Raw genomic sequence first — 18,014 nt, 5'->3', positions numbered from 1 at the left:
GCTCCTGACTGGTATCACCCTTCACTTCCTTTCAGTGTTATCAGTTCTGATCTGTCAAAGTAGGACAGCTGGCTCCTTTCTCTTGCCAGACCTCCTCGGTGTTCTCCAACTGGATATCTGAAGATGGAGCCTTTTGCTGCAGAAGTCACAGTATTGCAGCTGCCACCTTCATGCAAGCGTCATCCTCCAGGGCCATATTCCAGCATGGTCTGTGGCTGTCTCTCCTTCTGAGAAACATGGGACTTCAACTCCTGCATGTGCAGGACCTCTGAAGAACATTTCATTCCTCCATTTCCCTTTCCTGACACCACAGAATCTGCTCACCTTCATGAGCATTTCCTTCATGTCTCACCAATGTCACTTCCAGCTGTGGCTGCGCAGACAAGCCTCTGGAGCACAGGCACACCAGCATTTTCACCTGAATTTCAAACTGGTCATTAGACCTCTGATGTAGCAGAGGTGATTGTCCCTCAGTCAGCAGACTGTTGTTGTATGCCACCATTATGCTGACTCCAGCAGTCCTGTACAGTCTTGAGCAGCACTTCTGGGCAGCATGAGCATGCCCTTCCATGCCAACTGCCTTGCTACTGTTGCACACCCTGTTCCCAGAGATCCTGGTAGCTGACACGCCCTGAGTGCCCTAAATAAGTGAAGTAAGAATCCAGGTGCAAGTCTGCTCCACTTCCTGGCAAGATCTCCTGGGCAGGCAACTTTCCATACTGGTTTCAGGAGCAGTTCACTCACCTCATGGATGTCAGTTGCACCAGGGATACATCACAATATCCTGTACTAAATGGTGGCTAAATCATTAAACTTCAGAAAAAAAGTAAATGAAGTGCTAAGGAGAATGTTCCTCAGTAGAGAAACATTAAGGAAACTAGGCAAGGCATTAAAAAGGGGTGTGCTGGGTATAACTTGCACCACTCTTACTCCAGAAAAATTAATGAAAATCATAACATGAAATAAGAATGATCAGAGAAAGAAAAAATACAGCTTACAAGAGTTAAGAAGTCAGCATCAAATTATCTGTAATAATCATAGTCATTATCAAAATTATTAGAATACACAGCCTTTTCCTCCTAAGTGTAACCATACTCTAATGCAACTGAGTTCCTTTCCTAATATGAAAACCTGTTGCTTATTTACTCTGCAAAGCAAGCCGTGTTTACAGAATCTTACTTAGTGTGTTCCTTTTTTCCTGCAAATAATCTTGAGCTGCTCTTACTATCTGCTGGACAACTCCTGTAACCAGTAGCTGGACCGAAGGAGGATCCCAGGTCAGGAGGAGTCGGTGAAGCACACTCAAGAGTTCAACACCAAGGAGCTGCAGTGAAACAAAATACACAGAAAAACATTAATTAGGACTAAACAATTCCCAATTGTTATTTCACTTGCTTATGATGAACAAATACTTTTCTCACACAAAAAATAATTACAGCTCTTGTAATCATCATAGATGAAAGTCCAAGACCTGGAAAAAGTTGATTGTTACAACATGCTCATACATTACCTGATCCTCTGCAATATGGATCCTGGCACAAGGGGAATCCAATAAAGTATGCAGTGCTTGTAAGCAAGATGTAACATGCTCTACAGGCTCTTCAGGTCTTGGGGAACACAGAAACTGTATACTAACACCTGAAAAGAGCAATAGTTAAAAAGAATGTTCATACCACCATAAAATCAAATTTTGGTTTAAATGTTTTTTGTAAATATAGCAGGTTCTTAAAAACTTTTGAAAGACAGCTGTTTCTCTCAATTCTTCTTACTTTCAATTAAGAGTCTATGCACAAGAATTGTATTTGCTTCTTCTTCTGCATCATGTCTTCCCAAAACTTTGGCAGGATAAATAATGCACAGTGACAACAAGCAATTTAAGATTACTGAACAGAAATCCATACTTTGTTCTAAAGATCTGTAAGTCAGAGATATGAATCCTTCAGTTCAGTTCATTTTCTTGAACTCTTTTAAATGTAAAGACAAAAGAAATGAAGTTAACCTCCAAAAATCATGCAATATTCTTCTTCTACATGTGGCACTTAATTCCAGATTTAAATGTCTGTATCTTAGCAAACTTCTGGCATTTCTCAGAATAAGAGATTACATCCACCTCTTAAAGCTGTTAGGTAACAACAAAGGGAAACAGTGAATGCTACTCACAGATGAAAAACTGATGCAAAAGCTACTCCATGTGACTTGCTAAATATTACTCTCAACTAAGCAGTGTTTTATAGGGGTTTGTATATTAATTAACCTCACAGCTTTTGCATCTTTGGAGCATAACATTTTGTATCACCTGTATTATATTACAGTGTAGAACAGTTCCTACTCATTTTAGTCAATTACATAAATCACAATAATCACACTGATAAATATTCTGTCAAAGCTACAAAGAACACAGAAGGCAGAGAGATAAGAGGGAGGATGAGACAGAGATTTTCAAAACTTTACTGTCCAGACATGTAATGAATTTTAAACTTCACAGATTTCAAGCAAAGTATCTTTTCTCATTTTCTTAGTGTTTCATACCATAACATACTGCTACTGAATTCTAAACTTGTAACTCTTACCCAAAATTAAGTGCATTCGATCTTTGTTTATTTCTGGCAAAGATTTAGTGGTAGGTGGAGTTCCAGGTGTCTGGTTTAGCATAATGGATGTAGCCCGTTTCTGAGAACTGGGCATTGCTGCAGCAGTCTCTTCTGTTGACTCTGACACGTTAAATCCTGTACTGTTTAGCCAAAGTGCCACTGCATGTAGTATGGGAGCCCAGGAGTTTCGGTAATGCAGTCTAGCTGTGTCAATTGTTTCTGGAGTATAAAACGCTCCTCCTGTTAAATTAACAAAACTAAGGTAAATTCTAAGATTCTCTGCAAGCAACAGATAAAAAGCATGCACTCAGAATTTATTAGTATATTTATTCTGGGTGTGCTTGATCCCAAATATAATCAGGTATAATACCTGTTAGTGGCAGCACATTCCAACTCTCCTTGTATAGTAGCAATATTAGTACCTCTCATGAGAAAGTGCACTGGCCTCAATAAAGCAATAAGACAGCAAGAAAGGCAGGCACAGTCATCAGATCTTGCAGCATTTTTCACAAAGAGCATTCACTCTTCATTCAGTAAAATATTGTAAAACAGTGTCTGCTCTAATCTCAGGGGCTATGTTTTTCACATAACCAAAATCTTTTTGCATTTGATACCAAAGTATTAGAGGTGAAGAAGTACTCTTAATTCCACAAAGACATAGTTTTAATGATCTCAATGATTTGAATAAAGAGTATATTGCACGTAATAGCAATATTTTCTAACTCTGAATCTTCTTTCCTTCAATTTGAAATTGAAGGAAAGAAGATTCAGAGTTAGAAAATATTGCTATTACGTGCTCAGGCAGGAATTTATCACTTCCATAAAAAACATGCATACCAAATAATTTACAGAATAATTCTGAATGTCCAGTACAGTTTCTTTCTGTTTTGCAGAACACAACAAGAAATTTCAGTGCATACCATCTGGTGGAAGCTGGGTAGCAAACTCAGCTGGTAAAGTTAAAAGAGCGTAATCTTTCAGCGCAGCCAACCAGAGACGGCTCAATGCCGGCAGTTCAGGTTGTACAAGCGTTATCAAACTGTCTGGTGGCAACTCATCCACGGTACCAAAATCATCCTCATCCTCCTCTGTGCTCTTTGAAACACGCTTTGGTTTGCTTTCTGCTTCTTTCTTAATCTTCATGGCAACAACATACACCTAGAAGTAAAACATGTCAAAGAATGTGCAGTGAGATTCTAAAAAGAAAGGAAAGCAGCAGCCTTTCCCATGTGAATGTAATAGATTCCACACAGATAAAACTCACCAGAAAAGTCTGGAAAAAAGAGATTTTCAATACAACTCCATTTTATTTAAATCATTTCTTTTATTTCTACAGGTGTATATATATATATATATATATATATATATATATATATATATATATATATATATAATGCTTAGGTTCATAAATGGGACTTTCCTAAAACAATCTGGCCACGCACTTTCTTCCTAAAAATGTGTCAATTATAAACACTTGACAGTGTTAACTAACTAGCTGGTTAGCTAGTTAACTACCTGCAATATTTTCCCACAATATATTTTAAGGTTGTTTGATATTTAGGGTTTTTTGTTTTCTTGTGGGGTTTTTTTTCAATTCTAAGAGCAGTAGGATGGGAAGAAATTCAAAATCTGATATGGTATGAGTGCATATTTTTACACAGAAAAGTGCAGCAAAACAAAGAACAATCAAGCCTCAATGTAAATATGGCTCAACAGAATGGCAGAGAAAGATATTGTGTATAAAACATCCCAGAGTAGAACTGCAAGAGGTTAGGAGAAAGGCATGTACAGGCAGTATGAGGTGTGAGGCTGCTATTACACTGTAAAACGATTCCAAACTTTGGCAGATTTGGTGGTCCTGGTTTACCTCAGCCCATGCTTTGAGAACGGCCAGTTTTTCCATAGTAGTTGCACTCTCACGGTAAAGCTGGCTAGAAGATCCCTTTCCTGCTTGCACTTTATCCAGGGAAGAGACAAGAAGGTTGTGAACTCGGCGAAGATCATTCAGGTCACTTACAACCCCACTTCCTATCCAAGCGCTACATACCTAGACAACAAAGTTTAGAATCACTCTAAACTAGCAAAAAAACCCAACAACCTTATAAATGAAAAAAAAAAAAAAAAACTAGTAAGAAAACCAAACCCAAAACAACCACCAGGAAAACTTAGCCACTGTCTTCCTGCTTAATACAAATAAATTGGGTTTTCCTTTTTTTCCTCTCCCCACCCACGACAACAGAATTGCTCAGGTGAGTGGTTATAAAGGCTGTATTTGCAATGCAATATTACAAGGGAACTTAAGAGTCATGGAAAATATTTTAAAAATTTTTCAATCTTCCATAAATAAGTTATAATGATTTTTTTATTCTGTTCCCAAGTGTCTGGTCAAATCATTCAGGTAATGAGTCATTGCATTCTCCCGTGAAGAATATACTGGACAGCAATCAGCAACAGTGTATCTTTAAAACCCCTCAACATCTCAAATCAATATAAAAGGCTGCATACTAGTGCAGAGTTTTCAAATTATTTATGTCAAGAGAACACCTAGAAATTATTTGAAAGACTGAGTTATGATTTGGAACCACAGTTCTATACCTAGAACAATCTGTCCATGATGGTGGACAGACAGTTGGGTGTCCCTCAACTTTTCATTCGAATTAAATGGATCCAAACAGGTATTTAAAATAACAAACATCACACAGATTGGCTGCTCCTGACTAATGCTATACATTGGGATTCATCCTCTGAAACACATTCATGCCAAACATAATGCAGGCAATAGAAGAATTCTGGTGCAGCTGCTTTTCTACAAAGAGAAAAAGGGACAAATTCTTTCAGAAGAGCTGCTCTTTTTCTGGAGATTATTCTACAAGGATGAGGATCAGAAGCAAAAAAACCTCACAGAACGCAAACAGTTCAGGTTTTACAAACTTTTTTTACATGCCATTTTTGACCTATCTCAAATTTATTTATTTTGCTTTTAAAGAACCAGTTCCATGAAATCCTTTGGGAAAGGAACTCTCTCATGATCTGGAATGACGGACATATTTAAAAAAAACCCAAACTTAAACACAAACACTAGAAGTGTCCCAAACAGGTACAGGACAAAGCTGTTGAAAACTTCTCACAAAACTGTTCTTCATTCACAGTAGGAACAAGACCAGCTTCAATCCTGCTGCTGAGCAAGTCAACATCTGTTTCACTAATGACATAAAACTATAACATCCAACTCCTTCAGGGAAGCTCATCTCTGTCCATGTAACTTCTAGAGGGAGTTAAATATCCAAACCTAATCTCCAAGCATTTGATCCTGGAAGTGAACACATCTGCTTTGAAACTGGTTGAATAGAGAAGATTTTGACAGGTTATAAGGAATGTTAAATGTATTCACACAAACTGCCTCTTCATTTAAATGTGCGGAAACAGTCTGTAAATCAGGATGAACAGATTTTTTCCTACAAGCAGATACCAAGTTACCCTGTAATTGAGCAATCCTTGCAAGTTTTGCTGAAAATTAAGAGTGTAAAAGAACAACAGAAAATCATGCTCCTGATGACCCAAATTTGCTAAACAAAACTCAGAAACACAGACTTATCATTTTAAAACTAATGTTTGCATAGCTAACAAAACCGCTGCTTTAAACCACAGTAGTATCTTTAGCTGTGAAAACCACATACTACTACAGCAATGTTGCTGATAGTCAATTTAAATGACAGTACACAGGATCACGTGCAAGAAAACAATCCCACACACATTCAGAAAAAAAAAACTTTTAGCAAACTTTCACTGACAAGTTGCTACTATGACTGTAATGAGAATGCTCAGATCTCCTAAATTCTAAAATAGAGCATTAAATGGAACAGAAGTTTAGTGTTTAAAGGTAATTGTCAGTAATCCAAATATCTGATAAGATTGAAAGACAATAAATAAACTTCTACTGGTCTCATTAAGCAAAAGGGTCTTTTTTCTTGTTTTCCTTCTTTTTTCTTGCAGGACTGATATGAAGACATAGCTAGTTCCAGATACATTTTTTGATGTAGCTCCCTAAAAGGACTTCTGCACATCTGAGGAACAAAATATATTACTAGGAAACTCAAAAGTTGTTGCAAAAACATGACAGCTAAAGTTTACAACATCTTCCAGCCATTTGATGCTACTTCTCTTCTGCATCCTTCTTCCAAAAAGAAGGAAAATTAGTTGCTTATAGTATGTGAACATTTTCCACTGTACCTGACAGGCCTTTGCAGTTATATCGGATGGTGTATCTTGGGAAAAAGCTGGCCTCAGAGCAGCCCCAACCTGTTGATAAGAAGAAAAGTTAAAAATCCAACTACAGTAGGGACACAGTGTTGTTTATCTCATCTTGTTTAAGGCTCAAGGACAAGTACAGAACAAGCAAGACAGAATTGCCAAATTTGGCATTGTAGTTACATCCCAAAATTATCCTTGCTGTCTAGCAAACATTTGCAATAGCAGACTTTAAACAACAACAACAAAATCTTAAACTCCTTTTTCTCCTGCTTGCCCCATTGCCTTTTTAAGTCTCAACTACCTTTGTGAAATATGTGGTATTATCTTCCCTCTGTTAATGAGTATCCTTTTAATCACTACAGTATCACAGGTACAACTTCTGTTAAGGATCGGTAAGCCAATGACAATTTGATGTCCAAAGGAACAGCAATGTGAAATTAAATGTTTATAGTTGGATTTGCATCAAGTCTGCAAAGTGACAAATACTGACTGAAAAATGCCTTTTAGGCAGTTGTTATATGGCAATATTCTTCTGAAACAAATGGAACCAATTCCAAGAGAAAGAAGCAATGGTTACAGCCCTAGAGAAGGAAGAAGAAAAAGGGAGGAAGTGAAAAGGATGAAAGCCTGCCTTTAGAAAGTATTTGGAAAGATCTTGACAACAGAGTAAAAACAAAAGGGGTGAAAGAGTTAAGCTATGCAACAAAAAAAGCACAATAATGTCCCCAAATAAATCTTTAATTGCCCCCTTCCCAGTGATATACTTTTGCAGTTTCCATTTGAATAGAAGTATATTCACTAATTCCTAAGAAAACTGATTTATTAGCTTAAAGCTAGAACTGAGTGAAAAGTATTTTCCAATTCTTAATTCTACAAACTAATAGCCACTTTTGCCAAAAAATTAAATGTAACTTACAATATTTGGCTTTCAAGCTACTGACTTTTAATTTTATCAGCTAATAATTTACAATAGATAGAATGAGATACAAAAATAAAATTTGAAGCGGTAAGTGAGTCTCTGTAGCACATTTTCACACACAGAAGAATTTCCTCACAGCTTTCTTTCAAATTACAAAATGTTCTTAAAGCTAATACTGGCATACTGGCATAAATACACTATTTCCTGAACTTATGAAGGAAGTCTCACATTCGCCTGATACTGCTCCAGTATCACATGGCCTGGAAACTCTGGCTCGGGAACGGATGCAAATTTCTTGATAATGTCCTCAAGAGCCTGAAGCCCCGCCATCCGGAGCTGGTTGCTGTGGTCTGTGGCAGCCATGAATGCCATTCGGATAAGGTCAGAGAGATGGAGCACTAAGAAGTCATCTTAGAATAAAACAGAAAGAACTATTTAGTAACTTAAAAAATAGCTAACATTATGAATCCTTGCAACATTTTCCTCACTGACATGCATGCATTTTACCTATTTGTTTTCAGAGGTCCACATTTAATGCATGGAAGAAGCAGGAAAGAAGGCAACCTAGTTTGCTTTTCTGATTTCCACTTCCCCTCCCCCCACAAAGTGATTCTATGGCTTTGAATCCTAAAACAACCTAAAAACTGAACAGAAATTATGTAGAATGAAGTATGTAAATGTGGCTAAGTAGCTTAGAATATATTAAAATATTTAGTAAGCTAATTTGAATGATCCCCCAAACATACAGAAAATCTTCAAGGCAATTCCTGCTCGAGTCCTATGCTTACAGTGACCCCTGCTGATGTCAACACCTAAATCAGAGTACGCCTCTGGTTCTCCTCCCAAAAACCACATCCAAGGCTGTAAGCATGCAGACAAGAAAATACATAGCTTGGTAACATTTCTGAAAGGATTATTCTTCTCTAGGTATTACTTTTATTTATTTTCTTACTCTCAATTTGAAATTACCACATGTTGTACAACTCACATGAAAATAAATTATTTAACAACAACAGCTGTGACTAATGAAAACCATAAGTTGCCTAAGCTATTTTCAAGTCTCGAAGTAAAAAAGGAAAATGTTTTTGTGGCTGTAACTTTTCAGAGGTGAAACAGTAAAGAAAGACTGCCAAAATACAGTGACAAATTCTGCACCGACTTTTTCAGACCATCAGAGACAATAGTAAAACTTAAACATTTTAGAAGCTGCATTTGGGGGGGGCAGAATTTTGCTGAGTTTTTCTTTTTACAATGATACCAAACACATCAAAGTACACTTTAAATAAATAGAGATAAAATTCTCTAGATTATGATATGCAATTCTCTGCAGGACCCTATAAGCAGCAGTTATTTCATTATTTCCTTTGTAATGCAATGCCACAACAAAATAAACTTTCCTGAAATTGTTCCTTCCTAGTCTTCAGTGGCCTTGGCCTCAAATCAAGTCGAAAATCAGATTCTCACAAAAGCAATGTAATGCTGGAACCAGGCTGCACTAAAGCAACACAGGCAAAGACCTGATAACTCTCCATATCATAACAGATACCCTCAACAACACAGACACCAAAATCCATTAATGTCACACATTCTAGGATGCTCACAATATTCATCCTACATACACAAAGTCCTCATGAGCACTACGCAGGTGAACCCAAACAACCGCAAACAGGGACAACTCAAGGACAGACACCTCAAACTACCTGAAAAACATTTCTTCACAAAACTACTATGCCATCTAGGACCTCTCAATTTTGATCCTCTCATAAAACTATCTTTGGAATATGAGCTTGAAAACTAAGATTTATCACTCTCATGGATACCAAAAAAACAAACCTTATGAAGTCTATGTCTTTTTATAACTCCCTCCCACATCCCCCTCCCTCTGCAACCAGTGTCATAGCAATAATTACCTAGCTTGATCCCTTTTTTCTTTTCTAGCATCTCTTCAGATTGGAGATGCTAAAATAATCTCAAGTTTCATTCATTGCTGTCATTACATTAAACTCTGAAAACACTCCCAACTTGCCCTTTGCTATAAGCTTATTGCTTCTGTTTCAGAATTGAGAAAACCTTTGCATCTCTAAGGTTTTTTCCCCCTAAGCAGATCAGTCTTTCAGACTGGCATGTTCCAGAAAACCTCATTCTTTGTGCCCATGGTACTGTAACTACAGTGGTTGTAAAGACACAGTTTTATTGATTATTGCTGGGCATTTCCTTTGGTTTTGACCATTTGAATGAAAGAATAAGTGCTTAATTTTTTTTCTTGGTTGTGTAATCTTAAGCTGTAAAGAGGTGTCAAAATGAAAATAAAAAGAACAAAACCAAAGCATGCAATTACTTTTTGGGTTTTTAAGTCTAGCTGAACGAGCCAGTGCCAGGTCGAAGTGTGCCTTGTTGGCATTCTCACACAGCATGATCACTCGGCACAGACAGTCTGCCGCAAACACCCGAGTGGCCCAGCGAGGTGCCACAGAAGGCTTGGACTTGTCCTCTTCACCCAAGGTGGTAAACATAGTGTCATCATCCATCTCATCCTTCTTCTCCAACTCTTCATCCTTCCCTCCTCCCAAGGGAGCAGCAGTGCTCATGTCTATGACACAGAACAATTAAAAGGAAGAAAAGCATGCCACTGTTAAAATCCACGGAAGGCAGTTAAGGACATGAGCTCAAGTCTTTCCTTATACTGAGATTCAGAGCAGACTAATTCTTCTGTAGAAACATTTGACAAACATCCAAAAGCAAGAGCATATCATTAAAAGAAATGGTTTTCACCTCTCTTCTGGGTTAAATTACCTTTTATTTGTCTTACATGATATGAGATAAATCCCTGTGAATATTAATTCTCCACAGTCACCAACTATGGTGAATCCCATATCTAAACTGCCCAGTTTTGCCAACTTAAATTGCCAAGAAACAAGATAAGGCTCAGAATTAAAAGAATTATCAGGCTCAGAATAAAAGAATCAGCTTAGCTGTGAATTATTTATCTCCCACTTCAAGTGGAAGACAAAAAGCAAGTTAAACTGAAACAAAATTACAAAGCTCCATGCCATGGGACAGCTATGCAGCCAGGTAGGCCACTGACAGCACCCAAAAATGTGACTAACATTCAAAAAATTATTTTCTCTAGGTGTAGGTTAGAGACTTCATTTCAGAAAATAAAAATTATTTCAGGGATTACATAAAAAACCAAAAGCCAAACATGGACCAAAAAATTCCTCACCAAACATACATATATACTTTTGCTATTCAGAAATGAAAACATAAATCCTCAATGACAAGGTCTAAATTAGGAAAATGCTAAAATACTGACAAAAATTACCCCAGCAATAATTAGAAGAGAATTAAAGGAAATTATTGCAATGCATGCTTCTTAGAAACTAAGGCACACTTCTTAGAAAGTATGTAAATTTAAGCAACTGAAGGGCCAAGACATTCAAAAAAAAGAAAAAAAAAAAAAGGCTATGGCAAATCAAACATGGATGATGCTAATGCATAACAACAGCGTTTTGAGCAGGCATCCAGGACCTTACGTGGCTGATTTGTAAATCTCTGCTTAAAAGCAAACCACATTTTGGTCATATGCCAGTTAGCTGGATCAAAGGAGATCAAAGTGAAGTTGCTGGCCTGCAATACATCTGAGAGAAATTTATTTAAATATGGTTTTCTCCAAGACATGTCACCTACTAATAAATAAATAAGAAATTGGACAACCATGTAAAAATTTTAAGACCCATCCCACATGAAATAGCAAAAAGACATGCCAATTTAAAACTCAGGAAATGAGGTCTTTCTCACTGGGCAGATTTGTGGCAACCACTTTGCATAAAGAAATTATTGGTAGCATTACTCATCAGTAAATGTAAAGCTGGCAGCATTTAGAAACAGCTTCAGGATGAACTCACACATGCCAATAAACAAGTATAAATGCAATGGAAATGAGCAGATTCTGCGTCATAACCATCCTACAAGCTGAAAAACAGGAATAAGGTCTCAGAGGACAAAATCTGTGCAAACAAATCAGCAAGGCTGAGCAACAAACAAAAATTTCATCACCATGGTAACCCAGCATCACATCAGTAATTCACAAAACCTCATAAAAGAATACTCAGAATGTGTACAGGAGCCTTCTCTCTGTACAGTCCTGATGTATACAGGCTAAAAAGGATGTCTGCTTTCACTAAGATACTGAAATGTCAGACTTACAAACATCACTGGAAATCCTACTCAAGCAGCTAACTTTTCATTTACGAGCAATATTCTGAAATTTAACGGTGATAATTCCTTCTTTCTATGGCAGTTTAATTGCACTACAATAAAATCCTGTATACAAATATAACCTAATCTCACGTAGGATAAAAGAGAAGCTCCAAACCAATATTGCCACAACACACTAATGCTAAGGACATACTGTCATTTATGTGAATGAGACAGAACACTTACCACTAGAAGCTGCAAGGACATCCTTACAAAGCATGAGCCAATGAGAAAGGTTTTCCACTGCCAGAGATGAAAGCATGTGTCCCAGAGTGTCGTGGATATCTGAGCACAATTTCCGATCAGTCTCTCGATCCAGCATCCCAAAGAGGACGCCCTCCAGGCCTGTCTCTGTTATATTAACCCCCTGGTGCCGGCAGTGAGCATCTCGCCGAGAGCCAGCCCCTGGTGCAAAAGGATTCATGTCTGCAAAATGAGAAGGAGAAAGCTTTTCTAAAATCAGGAACTCAGTTTTAAAATTTGATGCAACAGACTTGAATTGGTCATTGTGTACCTGTGTGTGTATCAGCTCAATCAAAGATCACCAAGATGCTACTGATATTTTTCTGAATCAACACTAGAAAGATTCTAATACAGCAATTAATTTCATCTGCAAGGCAAATAACACCTCCAAGTACTAGTTTAAAAAGTAAAAAAACCCTCTCTTCAAAACACATAGCCCATGAATTTGTAAAAAACCTATCAGTATTGGACTCTAAAGACTCTTCTCAGAGACAGAGGTCACTGGTATCGTTTGAGTAAGCTCACAATTATACATTTGTATGAAGACTGCACTGATCAACACTGTTGAGCCTCCTATTTTCAAAATAAAATGATACATGTAAAAATTAGACCAGCCAGCAAAGTCCACAGGCATTGCAGATATGATGCTAACAGAATATAACACAACCAGGCATCTGGATCAAACAGCACACCATTAAGTCAATTTTCAAAATAACAAGAGCTATAATACCAGAAACATTGTAAAATGCTTCCACTATGTATATACTCTGTTCCCTATTTGATTGCCAGCCTTAATGAGAGAGAGAGAGAGAGGTTTAAATCTGAATTTCACAAATAGTTAAATTATAAACAAAATTCCAAAGGTAAAAGCAGGGGTGTGGTCAGAAGTTACTAAAGTCAGAAGGGACAGTTAAGGTTTTTTTTCACTAAGGGTACAAGGAGGTTTTGGGCTTTTTCCCTTCCTTCTGAAGGCAAAGCAGACATATGCACACATGTGCACTCAGCTGTTCCAAAAAGGGCACGTGAAAGAAGTACGTACTGATGGCACTGCTCTCTTTGTCTCCAGCATTCTTTGCCAAGCTCATGGCATATTCACACACTTCTGAGGCCTCCCTCTGAGCAAGCTGCCGTAAACACGCCACTGCAGCCCGGCGCAGCAGCAAGTGAGAGCTGCACAAATGGACCTGAAAGTCAAAACCACTGCCGGTGAGTGAACTGCTGCACCCCAGTATCAATAAATCAATGCTGTTAAAGGACTAAAAACATTCCATTTTTCAGTTATAAGCCATGTGTGAGCTGCTGGGAATCAAGTTCTGAAGGTTCAGAAGCAAGTACTTTTCATAATATACAAATATCAAAATATAGCTGACGTACACAGAGCTGACAGCTGTCTGGTTAAAGAGATAAAAGCTTAAATACTGGAACTACTGTGCCATTGTGATTTAGATTAATTACAGTTTCCAATTTGTTACACTCCAGTACTACTCTGCCTGATATTCTGCAATAGCTGTAAATAATTTTCTTTTAAACAAAAAAGCCATTATCAGGTGCACTACACATGACAGCTATAATAAAACCTGCATTTCACATTAGTAACAGAATCTATAGCACTAAGTTATTAAAAGTGCCTCTCAATAGGACAGCATCAGATTTCTTTGCTAGGCAACGCTGGCTTCTAACTCCTTTGAATCACCTAAAGCACAAGCAAATATTTTCCTTACAGAAGAATTGTGTATGGTCTCTATTTTTCTGAGAGAAAGTAGCTCCACAGAAAAGTGAATGTTTTTCCACAGTGGAAGAGTTGAAGAGTGCCCTTTAAGAAACTCTAACTCTTTATTTACTCCAGGGTAATTTGGTTTCAATAAACCAAAAATCCATTTGCTTTATGGATATTAGGTTATTATGGGGATGGAAAATGCTTCCCCAAATGAAAGGGTTCTACAGTTTATAAAACATTTTAACAGTACATCTTTATTCCACATATGAATATACAAAAATTTAGTCTTAAAAAAACAGGCAGTGTTTAAAGAATTTCTAAATATCACAGCTGAGGTTGTTTCAATGACCTGAAACACAGAACATTTGGGAGATTTATTAATGTAAAGGGTATTCCGTGATTCAAGCTACAAATCAAATAAGTACAAGTTATGAAGCCAATGCAGGAAGAAGAAAATAAAATGAGAGCGTGGAACTGCATGGTTTAATTTTGATACCTGGCATTAATTCCATTCTGAAGAGTTGGCTAATGGTGCAGGTAAGGTAAGGGAGACCTTGCCTACATAACTATGCATTTGCAGCATGAAGAAATGCCCAAGACAACTCAGAGGAAATCCTAACAAACTAAGTATAACTGGAAGGTAAGGAATACGAGAAAGGGAAACAATAATAGCTTTCATTTAGCAGAAGACCATAAAGTAACAGGAGAGAAACAGGAGAAAACCATGGGAAAAGGTTTCAAAACAGCACTAATTATTCACATATGAACTTCATTTTCTGTAACATCACCCACTGGTATTTACAGAGTAAAGGGCTGTAGGTATTATCTCTCATGATGTACATCATATTCATTCAAAAGAGCTTATCTCCTTCTGGGTGTGTTGCACCCCTTTCATGCAAAATTTTGTGAAGGGACAAGTGACAGGTTCTGTAAATACACTGCACTCCCAGGAGTGCTTGGGGCAGGGTGGGGCTTGGGTGTGCACAGGGCTGAGGAGAAGCACCTAATCATGAGAGGATGCCCTAGGGAAAATCTGGATGGCATACTAAGAAAAAGGTCCAGTGTTGACATAAGTAGGATTGCATTCCTTCAGGTGTTGGACACTCAACACTGAGTCATCAGCACTGCAAAGAATGGTATAAACACCTTTGCAAAACATCTAACAGACATTAGGGAGAAGCTTTTCAAGTATCTCAGTATTGGACTACTGAACCCTCTAAAAATAACTTTTACAACAGTAATTATTTAAAAAAAATAATTACAACACCAACCTACACCAAAACCACACCCACACCGCATTTCCTCTTATATTCATATTTGGTATGTTTTGGGTTCAAGCCTTTGACTTACTTCCAGGCTTAAGCCAGGACTTGCTGATAGAACACTAATGAAAGAAGGTGGCAACATTAACAGCAGCAGCAAAAGAATGTGTGTGTCAGCCCCTAATATTCTGACAGTGGTAATATATATCCAAAATCTGCTACCTTTCCCCAGCTTGCTCACTTCCCTCTTTGCATGCAACTAGCTGGAGCAAACAGAGCATTTCAGAACCTTTTTTACTCAGTTATATTATTCATAAATGCTTGTATCTTACACTATTGAGGGTGAAAAAGAATCAGCCCCTATGACTTCAGTTTGGGCAGCATTCTGAAAATAAGTAAAATGACTTGGGGACTCCAGTGTTTTTGCAAATATTACTTGCTTATTACATATGGCTATCCTTGACATCTTGCTAAATATTTCCCCTGTCCTCTGCTAAGCACGTGCATAAAACTTGGAGGACCAAAAGGGATGCATTTGATACTCACACAAAGACTGGGAACCAGACTTGACAGGTTGACATGCCGTGGTGCAAACATATGAAGCTGCTGAAGGCAGGATATAGCAGCTGCCTGAACAAGTGAGTCTGAATGGTCTTGTGTGATTGCACATCCCACCAAACAGGAAGAACGGATTGTTGAAATCGTAGCTCCGTTACCTAATGATGTAAGAGGATATCCTTAACACAGCAAAACTTTTCTAGCACATCTGCAGACTTTAAACCTTTGAGAAGCAAGAATTATTAAAGCTTCAACATCACAAAAAAGAGTTTTCAAATTAACATGCAACTTTTCTGATTTACCATGCAAATGAGAAACACTACAGAGTGTTTCAGTATCTCTTTTTTAGCTCAGTTAAATAACATGCTGTCCAAATGAAATTCTGGATCAATAATCTCCAGTCAGAAATACTGTAAGACTATCTTCCCAGGTCATGAAACCAGTTAATTATCTGACGTTAGATTTTAAAAGTCTCTTTCATTCTACATATGTATAAGCAACATTTCATGCACTGAGACATTTCCTAAAATATCAGGTAACTCTTTAAGCTCATATCTATGTATGCAGACAATTTTAATTAGCTCCAAGAGATGAGTAGCACTCATCTATGCTCTACTAGAACAAGCATTTTAAAAGAACAGTACTTGATTTGAAGAACAATCCTATTCTGCATTTTAAGATTTAGACCACATCAGGTATATGAAAACATTTTCAATTACAGAAATACAACCTGCAGAAGACATTCTACTTAAGTTGTTATTTTAAAAGCTAACCATATTCCAGGTCAAAGGGTTAAGAGATGCACAAGTTCAATTAAACCATCTAGAACTATGTCATAAATAAAATCTTAAGGCTAGCCATTTAGAGTTAAAATTCCATTAGTGGCTCTCTGGCATTGTATCAAAGACCATCCTATAAACCTTCCGAAAAATCCCAGTTAGACAAAGTTACAAATCTGTGGTTTTAACACCTGAGGCACAGAATTTCAGACACAGTGTTTGACATGACAAGATTTTAAGTCTCTACAATAAGGCACAGAGATCTAAGGATATCAAGAATGAATGGAAATTAGTTAGAGTTCACAGCACCATCCATGTATCAAGTTCCAAGTATCGAACTTGAGCTCTTGCCAACAATTTAAAATAAAATAAACACATGTTTAAAAAATGGAGGAAAAAGCTTGTCTGATGCCCCACAAAGCTACACACAGTAAAATATGCAGCAAGGGTTTCACGGCTTACCCACCATGCAAATTTACCATTAGCCAAAACACCATACATCACTGCAACTTCTTTACACAAATCTCATACTGCAGTGAAAACAGCCCCAAGCAGTCATAAGGAGGATCAAAAGGAGGTTGTTTGCAGGACTGTAACTGAAACAGCCAACATCACCTCCCCCACCTGCAACTAACAAAAACTTGTATTCTTCCATTTAAGGTTATAATATCATCTTTATACAAGGTAGATTTTTTTTTCCACTTCAAATTGCCACTAACCTTGCAGCTCAGGCCCAACAGTAGTTATGATAGCCCCAAGGCACCTGCCCAGGCACTGGTGCACTTCTGTGTGCGATGGTGGGACAGTCAAGAGCAGGGTGAGAACGAGCGAGAGTGTCGGCTCCACGTACCCACGGTACATTGGTCCACTGGAATCCACGATCAAGGCAAGGGAATGGAGAGACCAGGTCTACCAAATACACAGAAGAATGTTTTTCAGTAATGCATTCAGGAAATTAAACACTTTTTAATGCAGTTGGAGCCTAGCTCTGTACTCCCATTCTTAAGCACATCTAATTTACTACCCTGACTCCAGAAGGATTTCCAAATTTCCCAGACCTTAAGCATCACCTGAGAGTTTAAATATATCCAACACATTGTTTAGTTATGGGGATAATGGAAATAAGGTGACAAAGAATTTGAGAAAAAATATTTTTAAGCACTTCAAAGAAGAAAAATACAAGTACAAACAACACATTCACTTAAAATAAACAGGAAAAAAGAAAAGCGACTTGAAACAGGAGAAAGAGCGAATCATTCCACTTTAAAACCAGAGGCAGAGTCTGAAATGGACAGCTGACAAAGCCTTAGCAGAGGTGGTCTTTTATATTCCAGTAGGAAATTATTTTCCTGATAAGCTGAAAGGTTCACATGCATCTCTCTAACTTTCTTATTAGCAGGTACAAGAGAAAAAAGCAGTATTGTTCAGTCAGTATAC

General features: G+C 37.6%; 1 protein-coding gene across 5 annotated transcripts in view; it reads right to left on the bottom strand.

Moving 5' to 3' along the window:
- The window catches only part of HEATR5B (HEAT repeat containing 5B), a 57,497-nt gene that overhangs the window by 15,306 nt on the left and 24,177 nt on the right, over window positions 1-18,014 (bottom strand). For all 5 annotated transcript variants that reach the window (XM_050972330.1, XM_050972331.1, XM_050972329.1 and 2 more), the window contains 12 exons: window positions 17,297-17,486; window positions 15,787-15,956; window positions 13,301-13,445; window positions 12,205-12,444; window positions 10,100-10,351; window positions 7,990-8,171; window positions 6,822-6,890; window positions 4,459-4,638; window positions 3,512-3,749; window positions 2,571-2,831; window positions 1,511-1,638; window positions 1,180-1,324 (listed from right to left, as the gene is read on the bottom strand). In XM_050972330.1, coding sequence (XP_050828287.1) covers window positions 1,180-1,324; window positions 1,511-1,638; window positions 2,571-2,831; window positions 3,512-3,749; window positions 4,459-4,638; window positions 6,822-6,890; window positions 7,990-8,171; window positions 10,100-10,351; window positions 12,205-12,444; window positions 13,301-13,445; window positions 15,787-15,956; window positions 17,297-17,486 — 2,200 coding nt within the window. The remainder of the gene's footprint in view (window positions 1-1,179; window positions 1,325-1,510; window positions 1,639-2,570; window positions 2,832-3,511; window positions 3,750-4,458; window positions 4,639-6,821; window positions 6,891-7,989; window positions 8,172-10,099; window positions 10,352-12,204; window positions 12,445-13,300; window positions 13,446-15,786; window positions 15,957-17,296; window positions 17,487-18,014) is intronic.

Source organism: Serinus canaria, chromosome 3 (genome assembly GCF_022539315.1).
Source record: "Serinus canaria isolate serCan28SL12 chromosome 3, serCan2020, whole genome shotgun sequence".
Taxonomy (NCBI): Eukaryota; Metazoa; Chordata; class Aves; order Passeriformes; family Fringillidae; genus Serinus; species Serinus canaria.
Note: the sequence above shows the minus strand (reverse complement) of the source record. Positions and strands in the feature narration are given on the sequence as shown.